This window comes from Caloenas nicobarica, chromosome 2 (assembly GCF_036013445.1).
Source record: "Caloenas nicobarica isolate bCalNic1 chromosome 2, bCalNic1.hap1, whole genome shotgun sequence".
NCBI lineage: Eukaryota > Metazoa > Chordata > Aves > Columbiformes > Columbidae > Caloenas > Caloenas nicobarica.
This window is the reverse complement of record NC_088246.1, coordinates 128,705,475-128,730,223: the sequence shown is the minus strand read 5'-3', so window position 1 is coordinate 128,730,223 and position 24,749 is coordinate 128,705,475. Positions and strand designations below refer to the sequence as shown.

General features: G+C 44.5%; 1 protein-coding gene and 3 non-coding genes across 4 annotated transcripts; 3 read left to right on the top strand and 1 right to left on the bottom strand.

Moving 5' to 3' along the window:
* Positions 1 to 2,440: 2,440 nt before the first annotated feature.
* On the bottom strand, positions 2,441 to 23,915 carry DNAJC5B (DnaJ heat shock protein family (Hsp40) member C5 beta). Its single transcript, XM_065629587.1, has 4 exons — positions 23,809 to 23,915; positions 12,573 to 12,786; positions 7,592 to 7,766; positions 2,441 to 2,535 (listed from the first exon to the last, which is right to left on the bottom strand). The coding sequence occupies exons 1-4, from the start codon at positions 23,913 to 23,915 to the stop codon at positions 2,441 to 2,443; spliced, it is 591 nt and encodes a 196-aa protein (XP_065485659.1).
* Positions 16,709 to 16,797, top strand: TRNAY-GUA (transfer RNA tyrosine (anticodon GUA)). The gene is given in 2 exon segments: positions 16,709 to 16,745; positions 16,762 to 16,797. It is a non-coding gene; the product is annotated as a tRNA-Tyr (tRNA).
* TRNAY-GUA (transfer RNA tyrosine (anticodon GUA)) lies at positions 19,811 to 19,899 on the top strand. Its single transcript is given in 2 exon segments — positions 19,811 to 19,847; positions 19,864 to 19,899. It is a non-coding gene; the product is annotated as a tRNA-Tyr (tRNA).
* Positions 21,016 to 21,104, top strand: TRNAY-GUA (transfer RNA tyrosine (anticodon GUA)). The gene is given in 2 exon segments: positions 21,016 to 21,052; positions 21,069 to 21,104. It is a non-coding gene; the product is annotated as a tRNA-Tyr (tRNA).
* Positions 23,916 to 24,749: the final 834 nt, after the last annotated feature.

Genomic DNA, 24,749 nt, shown 5'->3' with positions numbered 1-24,749 from the left:
AGGAGGGATTTCACACAGGAAAGGATTCTATGTATGATGTGTAGCTTTACACCAGACTTCTCTCTGAATGCCTTTTCCATCTCTGCTGGAAATAGTCACTACGTAGCGTGGGCACACTTTCACGGTGAATTTCTCTACCAGACAGTAAAACTCAAGAAATCACTTTTAGCCTGCAGATCTGTCACATGTTATGTGCTCGCCCTACTCCTTTGTTTGACGATAGCATGTTACACCAGAGCAAACACCATGCAAAGGGCAATAGCAAAGAAAGCCAAAAGACGCATGCGTGCACGTGTGAGAAGGTGCTGGTGTTCCCCAGCAGGTCCCCAGCGGGCTGCACGCTGCCCATCTCACAGCACCAGCACCGACACACACACACCGTCTGGTCTGGCCACCTGGTGAGAAGATTTGTGGCACTCGGCCTTCTGGGGTCACGTATCCTCAGTGGCAGGACGGTGTCACCAACCCCAATCCCCTGGGATAGGATAGCTGGGATGGATGGGCACATCCCCCTGGTACTGCTGGGCAGGTAGGACCATGGAGTGGATTGACATGCACATGGGTGGCCTCGGAAATTATTTGCAACATGCAACTGAGGATGAAAAGGAATCCGTGGGTAGGAGGGTGGCGAGTGCCTGTGCACAGCCCCAGCTGTGCCAAGATGTCCCCTCTGCTCTGAAGCCAAAAAATAGGGCTATTACTGAGGGCAACGTGAGTGTTGACTGGCCCCAGTGCCTGTATCTGGAGAAAAGGTGTGTAACCTGAACTGCAATTAATGGCTTTTAAAATGCCCGTGTGTTATGGGAACTTTAAAGAAATGTTGAAAGTACTATTTCTCGACTTTGGAGTTACAGATAGTGCGATGGAATGCACTCTTTTCCCATATATTTAGCTGCCGCTGAATGACATTTGATGTGAAAGGTGAGAATAGAAGGAAGACAGTAATGTTTCACAACCGCGAGATCCAGTTTTAAGGAAGGAAATAACACTTTTGGCTAGCTATATATTCACTGGTCTATATAATTTAGTGGTACATTACATCCCCCTTTGGACTGCACCACTGTGATCAGAGGAGTGAAAATAGCAAATGCAGAGAACTGACTGATTAATGTAACATGATCAATAAAGAGAAATTCAGCTATCTAAGGCTTAAACTACTATGTCAAACCAGTGAAGAGATAAGTTTAAGCTCTCAGAGGCATTTCTTTAGCTCTTACAAATTAGGGGCCTAATTACTTCACGCTTTCTTTAGCCATACCCACATGCATCTCCACTGATCTGTAGGGCAGTATATCTGAATGTACACCTCATCCCTACCTCTTTATTTAAAATCACACCATGTGCTCTTACAGCCGCTGTGCCCAGGCCTGAGGGGAGGACTCAGGCTCACCCTGCAGAGCTGGGGTGTGAGGAGGAGGAGGGTCGCTCCTCTGCTGCTTGCCCGCCCTGCCGAGGCCTTGCGGCTCCCGATGGCCCCCAGCCCAGTGCCAGCGGGGCAGCGGGGCCGGCAGCCAGGGACACGGAGCAGAAAGCAAGCTGGCAGAAAGCTGTTGGCTGGGCACCAGTTTCCAGCACATCGCAGCTGCAGCCGGAGAAGTTGGGGCCACCTGGCATGGGCGGCAGGTCCGTCCAGGCAGGGACTGGGGAGTTTTGCCATGAGGCTGTCACCAGCTATGGGGAGAAGAGAGAGGCTGTGGGGCAGCCCAGGGCCAGCCTCACCTCCCACGGGGCGTTTGCCTGCAGTCTCCTGGGTGTGCAGCTCATGCAGGAGAAGACGCAGAGCCTACGTGTGCTTCTGGCGCTGGATTTGGAGTGACCTGCGTTGTAACCACCAGCAGAATGATGCCCCAAGCACTTTGGCTCAGGTTCATAATGGCCTGGGCTGGGCCCCAGCAAGCTGCTATAGCCGCTTTACAAAGAGCCTTTCCCCTCTGGGAAGGACAGCCCTGTGCTGCTTGTCACTGACTTTCCCTCTGAGGTCTGCTAAAGAGCATTTCCAGGGCTCCCTCACAGGAATGTTTCACATCCAGCAAAACTGCTGCATGGAGGAGTGTTCCCAGGACAGGGCGAGACGGAGCTGGTGTGTCCAGAAAGGGACTCGGGACAGTGTCCGGGAGGTGAAGCCGCAGATGAGAGCAGGGAGAAGAGCAACTATACCAAAAGAGTATTATTAGAGTGAAAGACCATGCCAAGCCTGGCAGTTTGAAGCCGTGAGACACCACCTGTAGAGCTCTGTACTGGCCATAAGTGTCTCCTTGCAGAGTGTAGATATCAACTACTGGAAGTAGCCTAGAGGGAGATTCTGGCTTCATAGGAAATTACTCTCAGGTTACTCTTGATAAGCTTGAAGACAACTACAACAAAGGCCGCAGAACTTCTCGCATGTTTTTTCTCGCTGTGGCACTCAGTGGGAAGCACCAACAGGTCGTGTTTGCCCGCTCTAGGAGTCTGTGCGGTAGCTCCGGTGGCTGTCCCCTATTAGCTGCGTCTTCTCCGTCGCATTAGTCGGCTGAAGCACGATAGGAGTTTCTCCATCTAAATTGGGGAGGAAGACAAAAAATGTTATGCTTTATGAATCCTTTACTTGCTACCAACTTCAGACTTCTTGTTAACATCACAGCGTTTTATCCGCTGTTGTGTCTGTGGTTAGCCTTGGCTTCACAGGCAGCTATGTGTGTACTGAAGAGGCAGCAATGCCCACACTGGCTCTGCAAATGCTCTTACTCCTTGTCTATGTGTAATGAGAGATTTCGGGGTGACTATTGCAGTTGTTATTAAATTCAATGTTAGCTGTACCTGGTGCTTTGCAGAGATTGCAAGATAAAGGTCCCTGCCTGTTCCAATTGCAAGTGCTTGTTCCTGCAAATGTCTGAATATAACAAGCGCTGTTGTGAGTCAGCAAGCACTAACCTTGACAGTGTTTGGGAGAATGGGCCAGAAATGAGTCTGGAAGAAGGCAAAGTTAAGAGCAAAGAGAGAAGGGAGTTAAAAGGAAAAAAATGCGTGAGCAGTAATTTACTTGAGAGGTGAGAAATCATACGTATCCTGAAAGCCACTAGTGAAATAAAAGTGTTAAATTGCATTTCGAAGTCTTATGTAATATATTTACAACAGGATTTTGAGAATTACTGTTTTAATGTGTTTATTGTAGAGTGGAGGAAAGTGAAGTCCTTACAGAGTTCCCTGATGGCTGTTGTGTTCCCTCTGATAATGAACAAGGTTTGGCTGCCCTTCTCCTGGGCCTCTTTCCAACTCACCATTTTTTGGGGGAGAGGAGAGGACTCAAGACTCAGAGACTGACTTTCAAAATTTCAGCCCTCTCAGTGATGCGTTTTCATGAGAAAAATTTTGGACTATCTATATCTTGATATTAGCACAGCCTTCATAGTAATTGAATGCAAATGATGACTTTTTTTGGCCAAATGAGCGAATGTTCAGAAAAAAAACTCATCTGACATTTCCTCCTGTTTACATGACAGTTGATGGGATGAATCATGGGCAGAAGATGTAATGTACAGGAGTAACTTAACCCAGGGCAGGAATCTAACTGTGTGCCATACGGCTTCCCCTCAGTGGGGGTAGAACAACTTTGACTCTATCAAGGTGAAAGGCAAGAATGATTAAATGCCAAGCAGCTTCTCTGTATGGGCAATTCCGTATTTAGACACAAGGTCAAAGACAGACATGTTTCGTAACTTCTAAAAGTCCATGAGTAATTAATGCTTAGAGCTCAGCTCAGGCGCATATTTGTTTGGCAGTTCCAATCAATTTTTAAGTTGCTGTGTATGTTCTAGATTTCTGAGCAGCACTCCCTCCCACCCTCTGCTGCCTCCAAGTTGTTCATTTTATGGAAGATCTGCAGAGACTAGCAGTTCATTTTGCTGTGGTACCCTGATGTGCAACAAGAAAATAGGACCCACTGCAAATAGGTTGCATTGTTTCCAGCTGATCTGCAGACAGTTCTGAGCTGACACCTTCCCCAAGTATTTTGCAGCCCTCACCTTTCTAAGATTTATTATAAATATATATTTTTTTTAATCAGAGCAGGGACTCACGGTATAATAAACTGTCCAAATATAGCCTGCTAATGGAGAGCTGCAGAATGGAGGTGCGGCAGAATTCACAGTTTAAACTGTTTTCCATAGATAGCTCTTGCTCACTGTTCGCCTACATGGGTATCATATGGAGTGCGGAGGAGACAATGAAGTGCTAAAAACTTTGTGCTTCTGAGTTGGAAAAGTATTTTGTTACTCAGGTTCTTTTTTGCTTTTTTTTTCCTTTTTCTTTTTTTTTTTTTTTCCTTTTTCCTTTTTCCTTTTTCTTTTTCTTTCTTTTTTTCTTTTTTTTTTTCTTTTTTTTTCCTCCCGGATCTCATTTTCTATAAAATGAACATTGGTCTAGAAATGCCTTGCTGTGTTCCTATGATGACAACCGAACAGGAGAGGAGAACAAACCTGCCAAACTGCTTGAGTGCATCATTACACCCTGAAGTCCCAAGGCAAGCCAAATTCCAGCGGTACCTCCTCAGGGACCACAAAAGTCAACCAAAGGTTCACCGTTGCCTTCAGTAGAAGCAAAATCTGGCCACCTGTACTGCGTGAGTGAAAGCAATGAACCATTCACATGTCCATGCTGCAGCCGAGCAAGTGATATGTCCCTCTGGTGGTGTATTTTCACAGGTCACCCGTAACATCATGGCATGATAACACAGATCACCCTACTTTGAACTTTTTTAATGTTATGTTTGATCTGAGACACTAAAAAAAATCTTATGTTTAAAACGTAATGATCCAAATACAAGATTTCTTTTTTGGTCTTCCATTGTACATTAAGCCACAGTTCTTCTGTGGTACAAACCAATAGTCACGAGGAGAAATCACTGTAACCCAAGTACAGGCCAGGTCTTACAAACCCCTGAGTTCCTTTAGTTCTGGTGGTAATGCTACCTATGGAAGTACATGCTGTAAAAAGAATCTCTCACAGCAAATATACAACTACCTGAGCACTGCAATTAGTCAAATATATTTGAATGAAACTTTCTTCTAGAGGAATAGGCCATTTCACCAAAATTGAAGGCTTTGACATGATAGTGTTGATTTCAGTGACAACTCACCTTTCTTTTTCATTTCAAGGGATGGATCACTGAATTTTTTGCCTCACATATAGTTTTTTTTCACTAACAAATATGTTTTATGGTATGTTAATTTCAGGAATTAAATCAACTGTGAAATACTTTGATTTTGTTGAGGAGAAATGTGGGGGACCCTGAAAATTATTCCTATTGTGCCATCTCAAAAGATGAAATCTAAATCTCCACTCCCACAATATGCACATTGCCTGTTCTGCACAGTACGGCCGGCTCCGAGCAGCTCCCACTGAGTGCAGCAACAACTGGTGGAGACTTCGCTCTCAGAGTTTTTTAGCATCAGGAATGGTGATGGTTTATCGATGTTGCCTTCCTCAGAAAAGCAACGAATTACTACAAAACCTTTGGATAAATTAAAGTACGGCCTTAGCTTGAGAATCTACTTTTTGACGTGAGTAAAATTTTCTGGCTAGCAATGCTACAGATACCAGGGACAGCAAGAAGCAAAAAAATCAATTACCAGCTAGAATGCTCAGTCTGTGGGCAGAGGGCATGCAAAGAATTTGGATTCTAATAGGATTTCCTCTTCCAAAACGAAATCTGCTGCAGGAGCTACAGTTTGTTTCTGAATTACCTACAGGAGCATTTCTATTATTTCCATAAAGTAAGCCATGAGTATTCATTTCTATGGCCCAACATTTGAAAATGTCTGGTGGAAAAGCCCAATCTATGTCATTCTTAATCAGCTGCATCTTTTTGGCCAGCATGCCTAAGATCTGGGGGACAGGGAAGGAAGAAGTGTCATTTGAGCTGGTTATCATTCATTTTTCTGAACACAGTGCTTAATACTTTCCTTTCACCTGCAGAAAAGATGTTCACAGTATCGTCTGTCGTGAAGTTTTTACTTTTATTCCTGATATGTTGCTCTCTTTTAATCTAATTGTAAAATATAGAGAGTTCTGCTCTACTGAAGCAGGCTGGTTTTGATTGATAGGGAAATTTAGCAAGACTGAAGAGAAGGGTAAGAAAGGTAGAAATATCTAGTTTTCTCCGGGCCCTACCTATATACTTAATACTGTCTTCAAAATACTTAAACCACATAATTCCATGTTCAATTAATTTTTCAGACTGGTACTTTGTTGAACTTTTAAAATTATTTTTTTTAAATTGGTATCTCACTGAGACTTGGTGGGAGTAAAGGGATGGGAAGGTGGCCTAAAATTACTGAATACCAATAAATACTACCGTTGCTGGAACGAGGGGGAAATTTTTTTTCTGCCACTGGGGAATTTTGTGCTGGATTTTGAGAGAGAGCAAAATACCTGCCAAATTACAAAAAAAAAAAAAAAAAGGCAGAATTTAAAAATTCTTGTCCTTCAAATTTCCATCTTCATATTTCAAACTTGGCTTTGGTGTCATAGACCCATAAATATCAAGACCCATTTTAGATTTGCACTTCCTGGGTGCCTAATGTTGTAGAGTATATTACATTTATTTCAATTAATGCATTGTGGTCATAAAGTTTTCACTAATAGTTTTTGTTGCTTTTGCAGAGACTGGCCAAGTACGATCAATTTTTAAGATGACTGTATTTACCTTGATACGTCTCTAGGCAAAATCAATTTTAAAACACCACCACATGTTGGCATGTCAGTTATATAAATAGCACTTGTTTCAACTACTACAAGTGTTTTGTTACATATTTATGGAAGGGTAAATTTGTGTGAAAGTTAGGGGGAAAAAAATTCTTCCTGCTAAGGGAACATGACATTTGCAATCTGGCAGTGCTAATTTAAGCATAATAAATGTAAGAATATAACAGTGTAAGGCTTTCCATAACAATGGAAGAGAAAAAGAGTGAGCTGACTGCTTAGGTCCTTCCTCATTGAAAACAAACAAACAAGCACATAATCTTGATTGAAGTTTATATAAATTTCCAACTGAAAAGTGGCCTAGGTCCTACCCTAGGACAACTCTGCACCATTAGGACAGGGCTCTTTGTTCAAAATATGTAACCCCACTATTGGGAACTCTACATCATTTCTTGAAGCCTTTTCTTGAATTGGTACAGTTGGTCCATCACACTCAGTGATAAATTTTACATGAATAAAACCCAAATGACAGCTTTTTCTGGCAGATTAGATGTGGCAAGCACCAGTCCAGGCAGAGCCTAATCTATAAATTCAGGATCTAGAATATGAGGCAAGGTGGGCATGGGTGCTAGAGAGTGAAAATCGTCTCTTAAGACAAGCCCTGAGACTTCTAATATTTAAGTGTTTCGTAAGAGGTACAGGAGATATTTAATTGTTAAAGCCATAAGTTTAATTTTTCATTAACACGCAACTTGGCAAGTTCATCGGGTCATGGTGTTAGCTTGAGTCAACTGGCACATCTCCCATTGACGTCTGGAAGCAGCCTCAGCGTTGTGAGCAGAACATCTGGCCTAAAGGCTCTAAAGTTAGTTCTGAACAGCTTTGCCACACAGTAAGCCCCTATAATACACACCTCTTTCCATGTCGTTCTTAATTTGCTCTTCCAAATCTTCTGGAGATACACAAAACTCTTGCTCTTCTGCTTCGGGTGCTTTGGGTTTGCACTTCCCGCAGCAGCAGTTGCAGCAGCAGCAGAGGCAGCAGCAGAGGTAGCAGCCTGTCAGCAGGCCACAGGCTGCGAACAGGCCCTGGGTGAAACACAGCGGGCGGAAAACCCCGTGAACAGTCACCTTCCTGAGGCTTGCGGCAGCGTCTTACAGCTGAAGGCAGATTCTCAAAGGCACCTAGTTGCCCAAGCATTCCCAATGGGCACCCAAGGGAGTCCGTTCACTGGCCAGGTGCCCAAAAAAGGGCCAGATCTCCCAAAGTCCTCCTTACCCACCAGCTCCTACTTGCCACTCAGGACCATGTCCACAAAGAGGACACCAATCAACAGGCTTAACTTTTGAAAGTCTGTCTTCAGCTGGCGGCCCTCAGAAGAAACTTACAGGCAGTATGCAAAATCCCACCCACCTTAAAATGACTCATTTCCATCTTAAAAATGACACATTTGCCCAAGATCGTTTTCACAAACACTTATTTACTGGCAGGTTCTTGTCAATAACAAAGCCAAGAGAAAAAGAAGCAAAGACCTAGATGCATCCCACATAACTTCAGGCACTGAAATAAGTTATCCAAATTAGGACTGCAGCCCCCATGGGCTCCCCACATACTCAATGGGAAGTTAAAAGCCCTTCCAGAAGGTGATTCAGCCCCAGGAGGATTTGGGTTGCCCGTTGGGGTTGTCTCTCTCTCCCCTGTGCAGCCTGTGCAGGAGCACACAGGTGACAACTCCCGATTTAGACTCCTCGGGCTGTGGTTTCTTGATCCGGGGACTCGGGCTGCAAGAAGTTCCCACCTGCACCACCCTCTGCTCTCTCCCGTCCCCATGGAACAAAGCAGGGAGTCTTCAGCAGCACCGGGGGCCAAGAGCAGAGACCTCAGCCAGAAAACTTTAATTTTTAGAGCTTTTCTTCCTCCTGACCAGGTCACTGCCTGGGTTCAGAGCACAGCTCCACAGTTGTTTGCGTTGGGGCCTGCATGCTGCATCGCAGCGATGGGGTGGGGGCTTGTGGGAGGGGAGTGCCCAGGCTGGCATGGCCACCACCTGCTCCATGGGGCCATGATGGCAGCCCGGCTCCTCACCCGGGGCAGATCCGGGTCTGCACCGAGGTGTTTGTGGCGAAGGAGAAACCTCCACATCTCTTTGTGGACATAGTGGTGTAAGAGCAAAGGAGAGACGGTGACATTCCTGAAGTCAGTGCTGATATATGGAATGTGTATGTAAAGCTAGCACAGCTTTGTGGCTACTAGATATATATGCATTAGAGATATAGCCAGACTTTAGCATTATAGTTACACAGTCTGCCTTTTACTAACTATTTGTTATATTCATAAGAAAACATGCTGCTGAAGAAGAAAGTAAGCACAAACGTCAGGATATTGTCAAACTTTGACAATGAAGCTATGCAAATAACCCTCAGTTATCTATGCATATCCCAGGCAATGTTAGTGGGGGCTGACTGGAGCATCTTTGAAGGTAGTAAGAATATTTACACGCCTGATATTAATATAGGCATATATCAAGACTGAGTGAGATGCTTTTAGATGAAAAGGACTCTGACTTTTTGTTTTAAAATGTTTTACTTACAACGGACACCTGAAACTGTTATAAATTCCGTAACCCCTAAAATGAGTTAAAACAGAATGAAAGCATAGAGGGGAAAAAATACTTGAATTCATTCACGATACCTTAACTGTTTCAAGATTTCTTGTGTTATATTATCATAGTTGGTAAATCAACAATCAGTTTATTGATATTATCAATAAACTGATTCCCTCTATCATGAGGACAGTTGATTGTATCAATAAACTGTCTTCATGATAGAGGCAGAATTTTTGGTTTTTGCTGAAACAGTTAAACAACCAACCACTGTGCCTGCCAGTGGAGACGCAGTTAAAGTTCCCATTACCTATGTCAGTATGCTCCCAGTTTAATATGCCTGCTAAGAAGTCTGGCACTCCAAAAAAAAAAAGAGTAATTTTCACTTTGCATTTCTCCTTTCATTTGAATTTCCTTACTTCTAATGACACACCTCCTCACAATTGTCAGATTTTCTCAGTATGAGTGTGATAGGAAAGAGAATTTACCAGGAATGTTCATAGTTGAAGAAGAAGATAACAAGCAAAAGCTGCTGTCCCTACTGTCTTTTATCAGAATGGAGGACATTAGGCGTCCAGATGTCAGCTGCAGATGATATCTCAGACTCAAACAGTGTTACAATGGCCAATATAAAAGTCTGAAACTGACCCAGCATCTGTGCCTGAGTTTAAAAGACATGAGGAATAGTGAGCTCAGCTTGCAAAAAACACTTGGTGGCTTGTTTATGCTTTGGAGGAGGCAAGATTTGGGGCTGGGGGCGGGATAGAGAGACAACCTCAAATGAGTCTCCATGCATATTTTGGATATTTTTGCACAGAATTCTTAAATAACAGGAAGCAGTGATTACTTCTGCTGGGATATTCAGTATATCTTGTTTCACCTCCAGGATAGAGCTCCCTTGAAACAATCCACACATACCTCCTTTAGCTGTTAGGGACTTACTAGCTTCTCTCTGTACTCTCCACTGCTCTCCTTATGAGTCAAAGCTACAGTGGTTATTTCTGTTCCTGATTTTCAAACCATGGAGGATTTTATACTTCATAAAATCTCCATTAAAGATCGGTAAGCAGAAGAGGAAATAAAAGCTGAAGAAGCAGCAAATAGTGAAGAAAACCTTGTTTACCAAGACTGTTGAAAGAGTCAGTACTGCTGCTCTCTCAGCTCTAAGGCAATGCTTCCCAGCATCTGAACGCTGACAGAGAGGCTGAAGGAGAGGGTGGACAGCAAAGAAATGAGGGAATGTGCTGCCATCCAGCGAGATCTGGACAGGCTGGAGAGTTGGGCGGGGAAAAATTTAATGAAATATAACAAGGGAAAATGTAGAGTCTTGCATCTGGGCAGGAACAACCCCAGGTTCCAGTACAGGCTGGGGAATGACCTATTAGAGAGCAGTGTAGGGGAAAGGGACCTGGGGGTCCTGGTGGACAGCAGGATGACCATGAGCCAGCACTGTGCCCTTGTGGCCAAGAAGGCCAATGGCATCCTGGGGTGTATTAGAAGGGGAGTGGTTAGTAGGTCGAGAGAGGTTCTCCTTCCCCTCTACTCTGCTCTGGTGAGACCTCATCTGGAACTGAGCCCCTCAGTTCAAGAAGGATAGGGAACTGCTGGAGAGAGTCCAGCGCAGGGCAACAAAGATGATTAAGAGAGTGGAGCATCTCCCTTATGAGGAAAGGCTGAGGGAGCTGGGTCTCTTTAGCTTGGAGAAGAGGAGACTGAGGGGTGACCTCATCAATGTTTATAAATATATAAAGGGTGGGTGTCACGAGGATGGAGCCAGGCTCTTCTCGGTGACAACCAACAGTAAGACAAGGGGTAATGGGTTCAAGCTGGAACACAAGAGGTTCCACTTAAATATGAGAAGAAACTTCTTCTCAGTGAGGGTGACAGAACACTGGAACAGGCTGCCCAGGGGGGTTGTGGATTCTCCTTCTCTGGAGACATTCAAAACCTGCCTGGACGCCTTCCTGTGTAACCTCACCTAGGTGTTCCTGCTCTGGCAGGGGGATTGGACTAGATGATCTTTCGAGGTCCCTTCCAATCCCTAACATTCTGTGATTCTGTGATTCTGTGAATGATCCAGCAGAAGACAACATTTGTGGTGAGGAGTCCAACCTGCATCAGAGTCAGCTCCAGACAGTGGCTGGCCAGCAGCCTCCTGCCTGCTTCTGAGGGTGCAGCTGCACCTTTGCAAGTGCCGTTTAAACATCAGTATTTTATTAATTAGTTCCATTCACGGTTCTGCATTTGAACAGCTTCCATCTCATCCTGATTCAGCAGACAAATTGCAGCTTCTCAGACCCATGGAAGTGCCCAAGTGACTTCCCAGTTTGGAAGAGGACTGTGGGGCAGTGAGGCACTGGCCTGATCTATGTGGCTCCTGGATCAAAGCTGTGACAGTGTGCTTGCTTCACACAGTACAGATCATTTTCCTATGCATTCCAGAAAAGTCTTGTTTTTGCTGTGCTTCTATTGCTGGAAATAGTTGGGGACAGCATGGATTTTGCACATTTGTGTATCTGTCGGTTTGTTACATTTCTGTAACATTTCAATATTTGCAGAAACACTCAAATTTGGCATGTGCAAACATCAGAGGACACCAGTGACGCAAGAGAGCACATGAACACAACTCCTTCATGACTAGAATAGCCCATGATGTGTTTTTCCTTGACCAATATGCCAGGTTTTGATGCATCATTCTCTTCGTTCCATGCTCTCTTCCTCCACTCCACCCTTCTCACCTTTTCTTCCACTTCCTTTCTCTCACCCCCTCACCAGGGTACATATATGATGCCATAATCACAGAGTGTTACGTATTATTATTGCTTACTTATGCTATGTGCTATATATAGCAAAGAACATAGCTAAATTTGGACTGTAATAACTTATTAACTGGTTGTCACATAAGTGGGACTTCTCGTTTTTGAACAATGAGTCATTTTTATTTAGTCATTACTGAAAAGAAAGTAAAAATTAACCTGGAGCACTAGATTCAAATCTAATTAATGTCTGAAACTGTTACAAAACATGCACTCTATTTAGCTGTTTACCAAGTTAAGAAGGAAAAGAAAACACTCTATATTAGCACTGTTCTGAGCTGATGCTATTAATACATTCTGCCACTGTTGATTTTCCAGATAATGTTGTTTCATTAAGCTTTTAGTAGCAGCTTAGATCTAGATCCTACTATTCATTAAACCCGTATAGAGATCATGTTTTTCAGGGGGATTCCCTGTGTATGCAGTTGTCTGGGCGCATTGTAACATTGGATTTCCAACAGAAAATTACAGCTTACCTTTGCCCACCAGCTTGAGAGCATGAAGTAGGTGTTAACATTTTCCTCACCAAACTGTTCTGCCACATAGAGCCCTAATGATCCATACTTGTCATATATGTTTCGCTTGGACAGATCAGTCAGTGTTGCATGAGCGTTGTTGATCTCTTTAAACTTTTCTGCAGCCTCTGGGTTGTCCGGATTCTTATCAGGATGATATTTCAGAGCCAGTTTTCTTAAACATACACACACAAAAGGAAAAAAGAAAAAAAAAAAAAAGAAAAGGAAGAAAGAAAAGAATTATCTGCACATGTGTGCATGTATACAGACATTTACAAAACATCACAAAATATTTTAGTAGAGATATAATCATTCTGAACACCATGTTCAACCTTCTTTTTTCAAGCTCTGGTGTTCACAGAGGACTTGGTGGAAGGAAAACAAGACAAAGTGACTGAACACGGAAGTTTTGGTGAACAAGGTACTCCTATTCCACTAAGCATGAACTTTGTGTATTGACACCAGGTCAGCTACCATGTTAAAGGAGACAGTGATACATGCTGAAAGCACAGATTGCAGCATAATAATAAATCACACGCATTTGTTGCATAATGATTGCCAACTGATTTGCATCATTTAGCAGGTTTCAACAAAGATAAAGATTTTTTAAAGGTTGTTTGAAAACATGATCACATTGCTTATCCCATCAACATTATATTCTTTATAGCCAAGGAAATTCCTTATTTGATTATCTAGCAATAGTAGCCATATTAAAATTTTGTAAACAGAGTCTGCATTTGCAGAAGCCCAGACAGTGATGATGGAAAACTCAGTGAGGAGTTGCAATAGAAAGCAAATGTCACTCTGCAGCTCAAGGTGGAAAAGGATCGTGAGTTAGCCCATTTCAAGTGCCTGTCTTTGGGCCTAATTCCTCACTGACACACTTCTGAGACAGTCCCTAAAGTACTGGAAGCTGATTGCCCGCTGTTTGGGGGTTGTTTATGCTGGTGGAGAGCCTTTGCTAGGACAGGGCTTAGTACTGCCCTTTTCCCCTGACCTCAGCACAACAGCACCTGAGGACACATACAACTTGAGAGGAAGAGTGTGTGACTCACGGACAGCACTGGGGAACCACAGCCTGGAAAAGAGAGGGTTTGCTTCCAACCATGTTGAAGCACCAGCAGTGTGAGTTCACATGTACTTGCAAAACAAGCATAGACAGAAGTGTATCTTTTCGAAAATCTCCACTCCCGTTGAAGAACTGGCCATAAGATTTTTCCAGGACGTTTATTTAATGACTAGTGCTGACCTCTAGTGGCATCAAAAGTGACTTGGTAACGTTTTAAATTCTGGGATCTTCACCTCAGTCAAGCTACGTTGCATTTTGTAAATATTCTCTCGAAGAGTTTCAGGAGCCAGCCATGACTGCTACGCCAAAAAATATTATTTGTGGTGTGAAGGCAGTGTGCCCACGCTTCTAACAACTTTATTCTCAGAGTAGGGTCTTGCTCAACTTTCCACTTAAGTCCCAGTGAAGGTTATTCTCCCAGTGAAGCGTAAGTACTTTGCTCCTGATGACAGTTTATGCCTTGGAGACGTTCTGACAATACCAAGACTGATATGAGTCTGGGAACAGCCTCTGCCAATGATCTTTTCAGTTCTGTACATTGAACCCGGTTCATCTTCTCATAGATAATAAATAACTCCTTAAACATGTCCCAAATAGCATGAAGGGGTTCACTTTTACTCATATTTAATATACTGTGCCTGTGGTACCTTAAACATAATAAAAGATGAAATAGGAGAACTAGAAAAACAAGCTACGTCTTGCATGACTAATGACATTATGTGCCATCCAAGTATTTAAGTAGCTTATGCAATCTATATCTTTTCTTAGCTGAAAACAAACCCCAGCAATTATAATTAAAAAAAAAAAAAAGAAGAAAAAAAAGAAAGGTGTTACTTTCAAAACCCATGTGTGGTTGCAGCCATCGGACAATCAATCTTCAGCCTTTCTTTCTTTTCCCACAAACCCAAAGACAACTTCTGCCCTCTCCATATCTGCAAAAATCTCATAAAAAATAAGAATTTCAAGAATATGTAGGCTTGGAAAGGTGAAAAACATTAGTTTCACACTCACTTAGTATTTTCTTAGAATACTAATAGTAATACTTACAACGCAGTACAGTTAACAAAAGATGAGATATGTTCTTATTTTCATTTTGGGAAAAATGTCCTCACTGAAAATAGCACATCGACAAAACAACTCACTGCACACAAAGATGACATATACTACCTGGAGATGATTTAGTAATGGGGAAGAGATTTATATACTGGTAGGTTAATTCATATGAATGAGACAAAGGACCTCATGAGGTCCAAGCCCAGAAGCTATAAAAGCGAGGACAGTAACTACATGGCATAAGACGAAGTATCAGCTATATAGAAGCTTCTCTGTGTGTCCCTGTAAAAGTTATATTCCTAGTAATGTGATAACTGTGGTTCATTATGATTACAGAAAAATAAGCCAAAAGCTAGTGAGTAAAGAGGAGTTTGTTGGTTACTTCCCACACAAAATACATGGACATAGTCCATTCAGATTTTTCTCATTATGAGTGGCTTTCACCTTCACCACCTTGAGAGCAAGAGGCACTGCAGCCCCTCACAGCAGCAAGCAATATGTGAAACATTTGGGAGAGAAAAGTGTCAACAGGCAGAGAAAGAGCCATCGCACAAGATGGATGGGGCACTCATGGAAATTAAGTCAGAAAAATACGCTCAGCACCTCTGACAGCAGGAGGCTTAGGATGAGAGGTGAGATCTACCTAGGCTGCTGCAGAGGTGGGTCTGATGAAGGAACACCTAGGTGTAGGCAGCATCATTTTGGAGAAGGGAAAGTAAGTTCTATAGGGTGAGATGCGGCTGTGCAATAGAGTATCAAAGGATGTACAATGCTGCCTTATGATTCCTTTGATAGCTCAGCTGGTAGAGTGGAGGACTGTAGGCTCCCTTGCTATGGCCATCCTTAGGTCGCTGGTTCAACTCCAGCTCGAAGGAGTGCCCTTTTGCCTGGGGACACACCTGCACACACCTCTGCCTTTTGGCCCTGCCCGGGTGGCTCCATTCAAGGGCTGCCCAGCCTAAAGCTCTTTGCCTGTGCTGGGGAACACGACCAGCCCAGGCAGTTTTGGGTGAAGCCTGGGCAGGGAATGGTGGTCCTGAGCCCTGGGGTTTGGGAGGGGTCACCTCCATCAGGGAAGAGAATGGCAGTGTGAGAGGGAAGCAGACGTGAGCCCTGGGTTTTGGGTGCAGGGCAGCCTGGGTCAGGAGTGGGTGCCTGGGAGGGGAGAGGACCTGAGGCAGAGGCCATGGGCTGGGGAATTAGCTCAAGTGGTAGAGCGCTCGCTTAGCATGTGAGAGGCAGCGGGATCGATGCCCGCATTCTCCAATGCTTTTCATTGCCCTTCCCTGGACACAGGGCCCTTTGCCAGGGGTCCTCTGGGAGCTGTGGGGAGATCATGGTTTTCCCAGTCTTTGCAGAGGAGGACGACTTCCATGGCTCTATCCAAAGCGGAGTGGGGACTATAAAAGAGGAAGTGATTTTCTCCCTCTATGCTTGACAGACGGAAATGACATCTCAAGTACTTTGTCCAGCTTTGAACTTTGCAGTACATAGAAGACATCAAAGAAATGAAGCAAGTTCAGTGGAGGGCCACCACGAAGTAAATGGAATGGAGGGATTTCTATCTGAGGATGGGACAAGGACACTGGGAATGTTCAGGCAAGAGAAAGAGAGGATCAGAAGACTTACACATGACGCATGAATAGGTTATGCATTAGAGGAAAGGCTGTCTGTCTGGTGCTTGACCAGAGGGTGAAAGACAGCCCAGTGAAATTGGCTCAAGAAAAGTGTCAGCAGGATATGGGTAAGATGTTTTTGGGGCTAGGGGAGAGTACACCTGTAGAAGAGGAGGTCCAAGGAGCTATTTGAGTTTTTCTGGTTGTTGGTCTGCAGGATTTGGTGGGCTAAGGTGTCGAACAAGGTGGTGTGACGTTGGAGCTGAGGCTGCTGAAGCAGAGGCATCATGCTGTGCTGTGCATGGAGAAGCATTGGATGAGTGTGTGATGGGCGAGGTGCTGGGCAGAGCCCCATGATTCCTTCGATAGCTCAGCTGGTAGAGCGGAGGACTGTAGGCTCCCTTGCACGGCCATCCTTAGGTCGCTGGTTCAACTCCGGCTCGAAGGAGTGCCCTTTTGCCTGGGGACACACCTGTGCACACCTCTGCCTTTTGGTCCTGCCCGGGTGGCTCCATTCAAGGGCTGCCCAGCCTAAAGCTCTTTGCCTGTGCTGGGGAACATGACCAACCAAGGCAGTTTTGGGTGAAGCTTGGGCAGGGCATGGTTGTCCTGAGCCCTGGGGTTTGGGAGGGGTCACCTCCATCAGGGAAGAGAATGGCAGTGTGAGAGGGAAGCAGACGTGAGCCCCGGGTTTTGGGTGCAGGGCAGCCTGGGTCAGGAGTGGGTGCCTGGGAGGGGAGAGGACCTGAGGCAGAGGCCATGGGCTGGGGAATTAGCTCAAGTGGTAGAGCGCTCGCTTAGCATGTGAGAGGCAGCGGGATCGATGCCCGCATTCTCCAACGCTTTTCATTCCCCTTCCCTGGACAAAAAGTCCTTTGCCAGGGGCCCTCTGTCCTCTGGGGGCTGTGGGGGAGATTATGGTGTGCCCAGGCTTTACAGAGGGGCACAACATCCAGGCTCTATCAAGAGCAGCACAGTCAGTTAAACAGAGAAATTTATTTTCTCCATCTTTGCTCACAAACGGTAAATGTCATCTCAAGTACTTTGTCCAGCTTTGAGCTGGCCAGTCCAGGGAAGACATCAATGAAATGGAGCAACTTCAGTGGAGGGCCACCGAGAAGCTCAGGGAATGGAGCTATTTCTATGTGAGAGTGGGATGAGGACACTGAGGTTGTTTAGCCAGGAGGAAGAGAGGATCAGGAGGCTTACGCGTGACCTTCCAGCTTGTAGGAGTAGGTTATAGAGTAGAGGAAAGGCTGTCAATTTGGTACTTGAGCAGAGGGTGAAAGACATCTCAGCAAAATTGGTTCAACAAAAATGTCAGCAGGATGCTGCTTGCCAATGTAGGGAGGAAATTCGCGTGGCTTAAGCTGTATCAGAATTGCAGCTGGACACTACTGTGAGGGACAATAAAAAGGAGGTTTTTAAATATGCTGATGGCAAAAGACAAACTAGAAATAGCATTGGCCCATTACTTGGTGAGCATGGTCACCTTATAAATAGGGACATAGACAAAGCCGAGATGTTTAATTCTTTTGTTGCCTCGGTCTTCAACATGAAAAATGCAGTTGGAGGCTCCCATAGCCCTGGGATAGAGAACCATGGCTGCGAGAACAATAAACTCCCAATCTATCCGGAACTTGTATGGGATCCGCTACTCCAGCTAGATCACTACAAGTTGATGGGGCCAGATGGGATTCATCCAAGGGTGCTTAAAGAGCTGGCTGACATCATAGCAAGACTTCTCTCTGTGATTTTTCAATGCTCTTGGGAATCTGGAGAGGTCCCAGATGACTGGAAGCTGGCAAACATTGTCCAAATCTACAAGAAGGGCAGCAGGGATGACCCCAGCAACTACAGGCCTGTCAGCCTCCCTTCTGTTCCTGGCAAAATCATGGAGAAGATTGTTTGGGGAGTTATCGAAAAACATCTGAATGACAACATAGTCATTGGTCCCAGCCAGCACGGGTTCATGAGGGGAAAGTCTTGCTTGACAAACTTGATTTCATTCTATGACAAGGTTACCCACCTAGTTGACCAAGGGAAGCCAGCCAATATGATCTTTTTGGATTTCAGTAAAGCCTTTGACACTGCCTCTCACAGTATCCTCCTGGACAAGATGTCCAGCGTACAGCTGGATAAACACACAGTGCAGTGGGTGGGCAATTGGCTGATGGGCCGGGCTCAAAGGGTTCTAGTAAATGGGGTTATGTCAGGCTGGCGACCAGTCACTAGTGGGGTTCCACAGGGATCCATCTTAGGGCCAGCACTCTTCAATGTCTTCATAAATGACTTAGACTCAGGACTTGAGGGATTGCTTAGTAAGTTTGCTGATGACATGAAATTGGGGGGAACTGTTGTCCCTCTCGAGGGCAGAGAGGACCTGCAGAAGGACCTGAACAAATTGGAGAACTGGGCAATCACCAACCGCATGAAGTTCAACAAGGGTAAGTGCCAGATTTTGCACCTAGGACATGGCAACCATGGCTGTACATACAACTGGGGGATGAGATGCTGGAGAGCAGCTCTGCAGAGGGGGATCTGGGGGTTCTGGTCGTTGGCAAGTTGAACATGAGCTAACAGTGTGCTTGGCAGCCAAGGGGGTCAACCGTGTGCTGGGGTGCATCAAGCACAGCATCGCCAGCCGGGCGAGAGAGGTGATTGTCCTGCTCTGCTCTGTACTGGTGTGGCCTCACCTGGAGCACTGTGTGCAGTTCTGGAAGCCATGGCATAAAAAAGATGTAAAGCTACTGGAGAGTGTCCAGAAGAGGGCTACAAAGTTGGTGCAGGGTTTGGAGGGGAAGCTGAATGAGGAGCAGTTAAAGTTACTTGGTTTGTTCAGCCTGGAGAAGACGACACTAAGGGGAGACCTCATCACAGTCTACAGCTTCCTCACAAGGGGAGGAGGGGCAGGCACTGATCTCTTCTCTCTGGCAGCCAATGACAGAACCCAAGGGAACATCAGGAAGATGTGCCAGGAAGGTTTAGGTTGGACATTAGGAAATGGTTCTTCACGCAGAGGGTGATGGAGCACTAGAACGGGCTCTTCAGGGAGATGTCACAGCCCCAGGACTGACAGTGTTCAAAAAGAGACTGGACAATGCCCTCAGACACATGGTGTGAACTGTGGGGTTGTCCTATGCAGGGACAGGAGTTGAACTTGATGGCCCCTGTGGGTCCTTTCCTACTCAGGACATTCTATGATTCTGTGATATGCATAAGCTCTTTCTGGGCCTGAGAAAGGTCTAGCTGTAGAAGATGAGGTCCAAGGAGCCAGTGGAGGTTTTCAGGTTGTTAGTCTGCATGATTCAGTGGGCTAAAGAGTTGAACAAGGTGGTGTGATGTAGGAGCTGAGGCTGTTGGAAGCAGGATGTTGGAGTAGAGGCACCATGCTGTGCTGTGCATGGAGAAGCATTGGATGAGTGTGTGATGGGCGAGGTGCTGGGCAGAGCCCCATGATTCCTTCGATAGCTCAGCTGGTAGAGCGGAGGACTGTAGGCTCCCTTGCACGGCCATCCTTAGGTCGCTGGTTCAACTCCGGCTCGAAGGAGTGCCCTTTTGCCTGGGGACACACCTGCGCACACCTCTGCCTTTTGGCCCTGCCCGGGTGGCTCCATTCAAGGGCTGCCCAGCCTAAAGCTCTTTGCCTGTGCTGGGGAACATGACCAACCAAGGCAGTTTTGGGTGAAGCTTGGGCAGGGAAGGGTGGTCCTGAGCCCTGGGGTTTGGGAGGGGTCACCTCCATGGGGAAAGAGAATAGGAGTGTGAGAGAGAGGCGGATGGGAGGCCCAGGCTTTGGGTGCAGGGCAGCCTGGGTCAGGAGTGGGTGCCTGGGAGGGGAGAGGACCTGAGGCAGAGGCCATGGGCTGGGGAATTAGCTCAAGTGGTAGAGCGCTCGCTTAGCATGTGAGAGGCAGCGGGATCGATGCCCGCATTCTCCAGTGCTTTTCATTCCCCTTCCCAGGACATGGGACACTTTGCCAAGAGCTCTGTGTCCTCTGGGAGTTGTGGGGAGATCATGGTGTGCCCAGGCTTTACAGAGAAGGATGACTTAGAGGGCTCTATCAAGAGCAGGATGGTCAGTTAAACAGAGAAATTGATTTTCTCCATCTTTGCTTGCAAACGGTAAATGTCATCTTGAGTACTGTGTCCAGCTTTGAGCTGGCCAGTCCAGGGAAGAAGTCAATGAAATGAAGCAACTTCAGCGGAGGGTCACCGAGAAGCAAAGGGAAAGGAGGTATTTCTGTGTGAGGATGGGAATGTTCAGCCAGGAGGAAGAGAGGATCAGAAGGCTTACGCATGACCTTCCAGCTTGTAGGAGTAGGTTATAGAGTAGAGGAAAGGCTGCCAATTTGGTGCTCGACCAGAAGGAAAAGACAGCCCTGTGATCCTGGATCATGATTAAGTTTTGGTGGGATACGGGTAAGGTCTTTTGGGGCCTGAAGAGAGTCCAGGTGTAGAAGAGGAGGTCCAAGGAGTTATTAGAGTTTTTCTGTTTGTTGGTCTGCAGGATTTGCTTTCCTAAAGGACTAAGGAAGGTGGTGTGATGTTGGAGCTGAGGCTGTTAGAAGCAAAATATTGGAGTAGAGGCATCATGCTGTGCTGTGCATGGAGAAGCATTGGATGAGTGTGTGATGGGCGAGGTGCTGGGCAGAGCCCCATGATTCCTTTGATAGCTCAGCTGGTAGAGCGGAGGACTGTAGGCTCCCTTGCACGGCCATCCTTAGGTCGCTGGTTCAACTCCGGCTCGAAGGAGTGCCCTTTTGCCTGGGGACACACCTGCACACACCTCTGCCTTTTGACCCTGCCCGGGTGGCTCCATTCAAGGGCTGCCCAGCCTAAAGCTCTTTGCCTGTGCTGGGGAACATGACCAACCAAGGCAGTTTTGGGTGAAGCTTGGGCAGGGCATGGTTGTCCTGAGCCCTGGGGTTTGGGAGGAGTCACCTCCATCAGGGAAGAGAATGGCAGTGTGAGAGGGAAGCAGACGTGAGCCCCGGGTTTTGGGTGCAGGGCAGCCTGGGTCAGGAGTGGGTGCCTGGGAGGGGAGAGGACCTGAGGCAGAGGCCATGGGCTGGGGAATTAGCTCAAGTGGTAGAGCGCTCGCTTAGCATGTGAGAGGCAGCGGGATCGATGCCCGCATTCTCCAATGCTTTTCATTGCCCTTCCCTGGACGCAATATTCTTTGCCAGGGCTCCAAGTTCATCATTGGTCCAGCAAGAGAGAATATTCAGGGCTATATCAGTTATTGGCATAACCATAGATAATCCTTTATCCCTCTTTATTTGGCAGTCTTTAAAAGGCATTCAGTGAACTGCACACATTTTCTAGAAGAATTTGAAGTCATTAATGTGTACTCCCACAGACGTGTCGATCTAATTCTTTTTTTCTAAGTAGGCTGTCAAACTGAGGCTTCTCAAACTCTAAAGAAAATACAAGAAGTATGGTATATCTCTGCATTTTTCTTCACTGTCCGAGTGGACAGCAGAACACAAAGTTCAGTTTACATTATTATGCCAAAATGTTTCTAAAGATTATTTTTGTAGGATATTGAACATAAACAGATCTTCTTTGAATTCTGCTGATTAGAAGCCTATTAGCTTTAGTCCTTGATAAATTAGACTGTGCCAAGCTTGAAATAAAAGCACAGAGAGGTACCTCTGTCATGTTTATTAAAAAGTAAATTTTGCCCTCGGCTGTGGTAGTATGATTAATACTGACTTAATTAATAATGGCAGAGAACTCAGAATCAGGTATTGCTGGTTTTATACCTTGTACTAAAGAATACCAGTTCAGCAGCAGATTTTTGGATTAGCATAAATTAAAAGATAATTAAAAGAAATCTATGAGACTGACTCATCATTTTACCTTGCAAATATTTACAGCTACTCCATTAAAAGTGAATCCCTTTGACAGTTCCACTTTAGTCAGAAGCAGCCTTTTTTTGGCTATAATTACTAATAAAGATGGATAAAGCACCACTGTCAGTTTTACCATAGATCACTGTGTAAATCATCCTTCTTCATGTTCAGCATTAAATATACTTAATTCTATTCTACATTCTTCCATGACAACTCACTCTTTTGGGGATTAAAGAAAGCCTCCTTTTCATAATTTTAAATGTAAAAGCAACAGGAAAACATGAGGTTTGATACAGAAGATGGTTTCTGCAGACAGGCTATACTACAGGGACACAGAAGGTGCAAGTCATGAGTGAATTTGATACTGTAGTAAGTTTATCCCCCGGTGATATAATTATGCAAGACAACAGAATCAGGAGATGTCAATAGTTTTTCTTCCATTGTGTGAAGAGTTTGAACATTCACTACTTCTCCCACCTCCCTTGAATATACGCCTTTAGGAACAGAAAGTGGGAGAGATACAATTTGTTCAAAAACACAGAGGACAGAGCCTCAACAAAATTCAGACTAAACAATGATGCAAGTAGATTTATTTCATAACTTCTTTTTTAGTTCAAATATATTCTTGCATTCGAGAGGAATAGCAAGCTGTGTTAAAGTTTGACTGGTAATACAGTGCAACCAACAACACCCAGAATGATGCTGTAATAAAAGCTTTACTATATTTATTAAAGTTGCAAGTGCATGCCTGGCTTATTTCAATGTCAAGAACATCTACTTTCCTCATGACATTTAAATTTCTTTCTTTTTTAATAGCAGCAGAACAGACTTAAGAGTAAAATGACCCATAAAATCTTCTAGTCTTATTTCTGCGACTTGTTACATTTCAATAATAAAATATTTTTCACCATTTTGATAACTTTTGTTTGAGCAAAACTTACCTTAAAATCCTCTCTTCTTTTTCAATAGAGAACCTACCATTTCCTGTGCCAGTATGTTTTGGTGGTTGGTTGTGCTTACTGTGAAAACCAGGTAACCCTTTTTCAGCTCAAATTGCTTTTAGATTCCAAGCACTGCTTTTAGTTATGCCTGCCTTCATAAAGTGAAGAACCCTACCACACCTTGCATTTTTTCTCCTTCCAAGATATTGCACACTATAATAAAATAATCTATTTGGTTTCTTCTTTATCTCAAGATAAACTGATCGAATGCCTTATATCTCTTACTCTAGTTCTTGAATTGTTATTATAGCACTTTTCTGCATTGGTTTTACTCTTCAACATACCTCAGGAAAAGATGTTAACACAAGAACTGGGTCAGTATCCAAAGAGCACACTTTGCAAGCATAGTCTGCGTTATTTTATCCTAACAGTCTGACCTCTCATTCAGCTACATTAAACATTTTAGAGGAAGCATACAGATTGCCTGTGGGATGAAATTAATAGATTTACTTTGTATCATCTCTGTTTCTTTGCAGGCTCGCTGTGAAAAAAAAAATGTAACAATGTCTACAGCACAGGTAACTCAAAAGGTTTTACCGTCAAAATAATGCTAGACACACAGGCATTTTGTAGGCATGTTGCAAAGCACATTTTACATACCTGTAGGACTTCTTAATCTCATCATGTGTTGCTCCCTTCTCTAGGGCCAGGATTTCATATAACGCTTGCCCTGAGGTTGACAAAGCACGTTGCCTTTGTTCAGCCATGTTAGCACTGCATTTCCAAAGCTGCTAATGTAGAACAGAATTTAAAATAGCAGGACTGAAAGTATATATGAAAAATATCTTATTATTCATTTTAATAGATTTTAATCAGGTAGTAAAAGGTTAAAAATACATGAAACTGAAATTAGAGTAAGATCTTCTCTAAATGATCCTCCATCCCTTAAGACATTTTAAAATTACTTGAGAAAAATGGAAATACAAAAACCAAAGAACAGAAGTTCTTGTCTTAGATGTCACTGTTTATATTAAAGGCTTGATGTTGCTCTTACTGAAACAAATGCCTACATTTCCTACAGCATTAGTGCCTGCACATAGTATTTCCACTTAGTTTTATTTGTGTTTGTTTACACCTATCTTTTCTAAGTGTTAGAAGAATAATTCTACTATTCGTTAAGGCTATCGTCTTCTTGCAGTGGGGAATAACCTAATGCAACATAGCAGTGAATTTTTGCTTTCTCAACACAAGGACACAGATTCAGCCTAACCAATTTTAGGTGCCGAAGTTGAGTGGTTAAGTTTGAAGCTTAGACTCCTTATATTGTTAACAGACAGAGGTACCTACTCAGAGGAAACTGACCAAACATTTTCTCCCTGGTATCTCTACAGTGTGCTCAGGATGTCTGCATTCCCAACACATGTGCAGGTAGGATGAATCTGGACATAGGCAATGAGACTAGATATTAAGAATTGACCTCAGTACTATAAAAGAAACCTTTTATTGCAGACTTATGCATGGGAAATACTGACGTCATTCAGGGTCCTATCTTATTTGAGATACAAGACTTTGAGCTGAAGTCATGAGCTTATGATAAATTT

Excerpts from the sequence above, each read along its gene's own strand:
- DNAJC5B (XM_065629587.1), bottom strand. The coding sequence starts at position 23,915 with ATGGCTGAACAAAGGCAACGTGCTTTGTCAACCTCAGGGCAAGCGTTA. Across the intron at positions 12,787-23,808 it reads GAGATTAAGAAGTCCTACAG|AAAACTGGCTCTGAAATATC; the intron begins GTATGTAAAATG and ends TGTATGTTTAAG. Across the intron at positions 7,767-12,572 it reads TCTCAAGCTGGTGGGCAAAG|GGCCTGTTCGCAGCCTGTGG; the intron begins GTAAGCTGTAAT and ends TGTTTCACCCAG.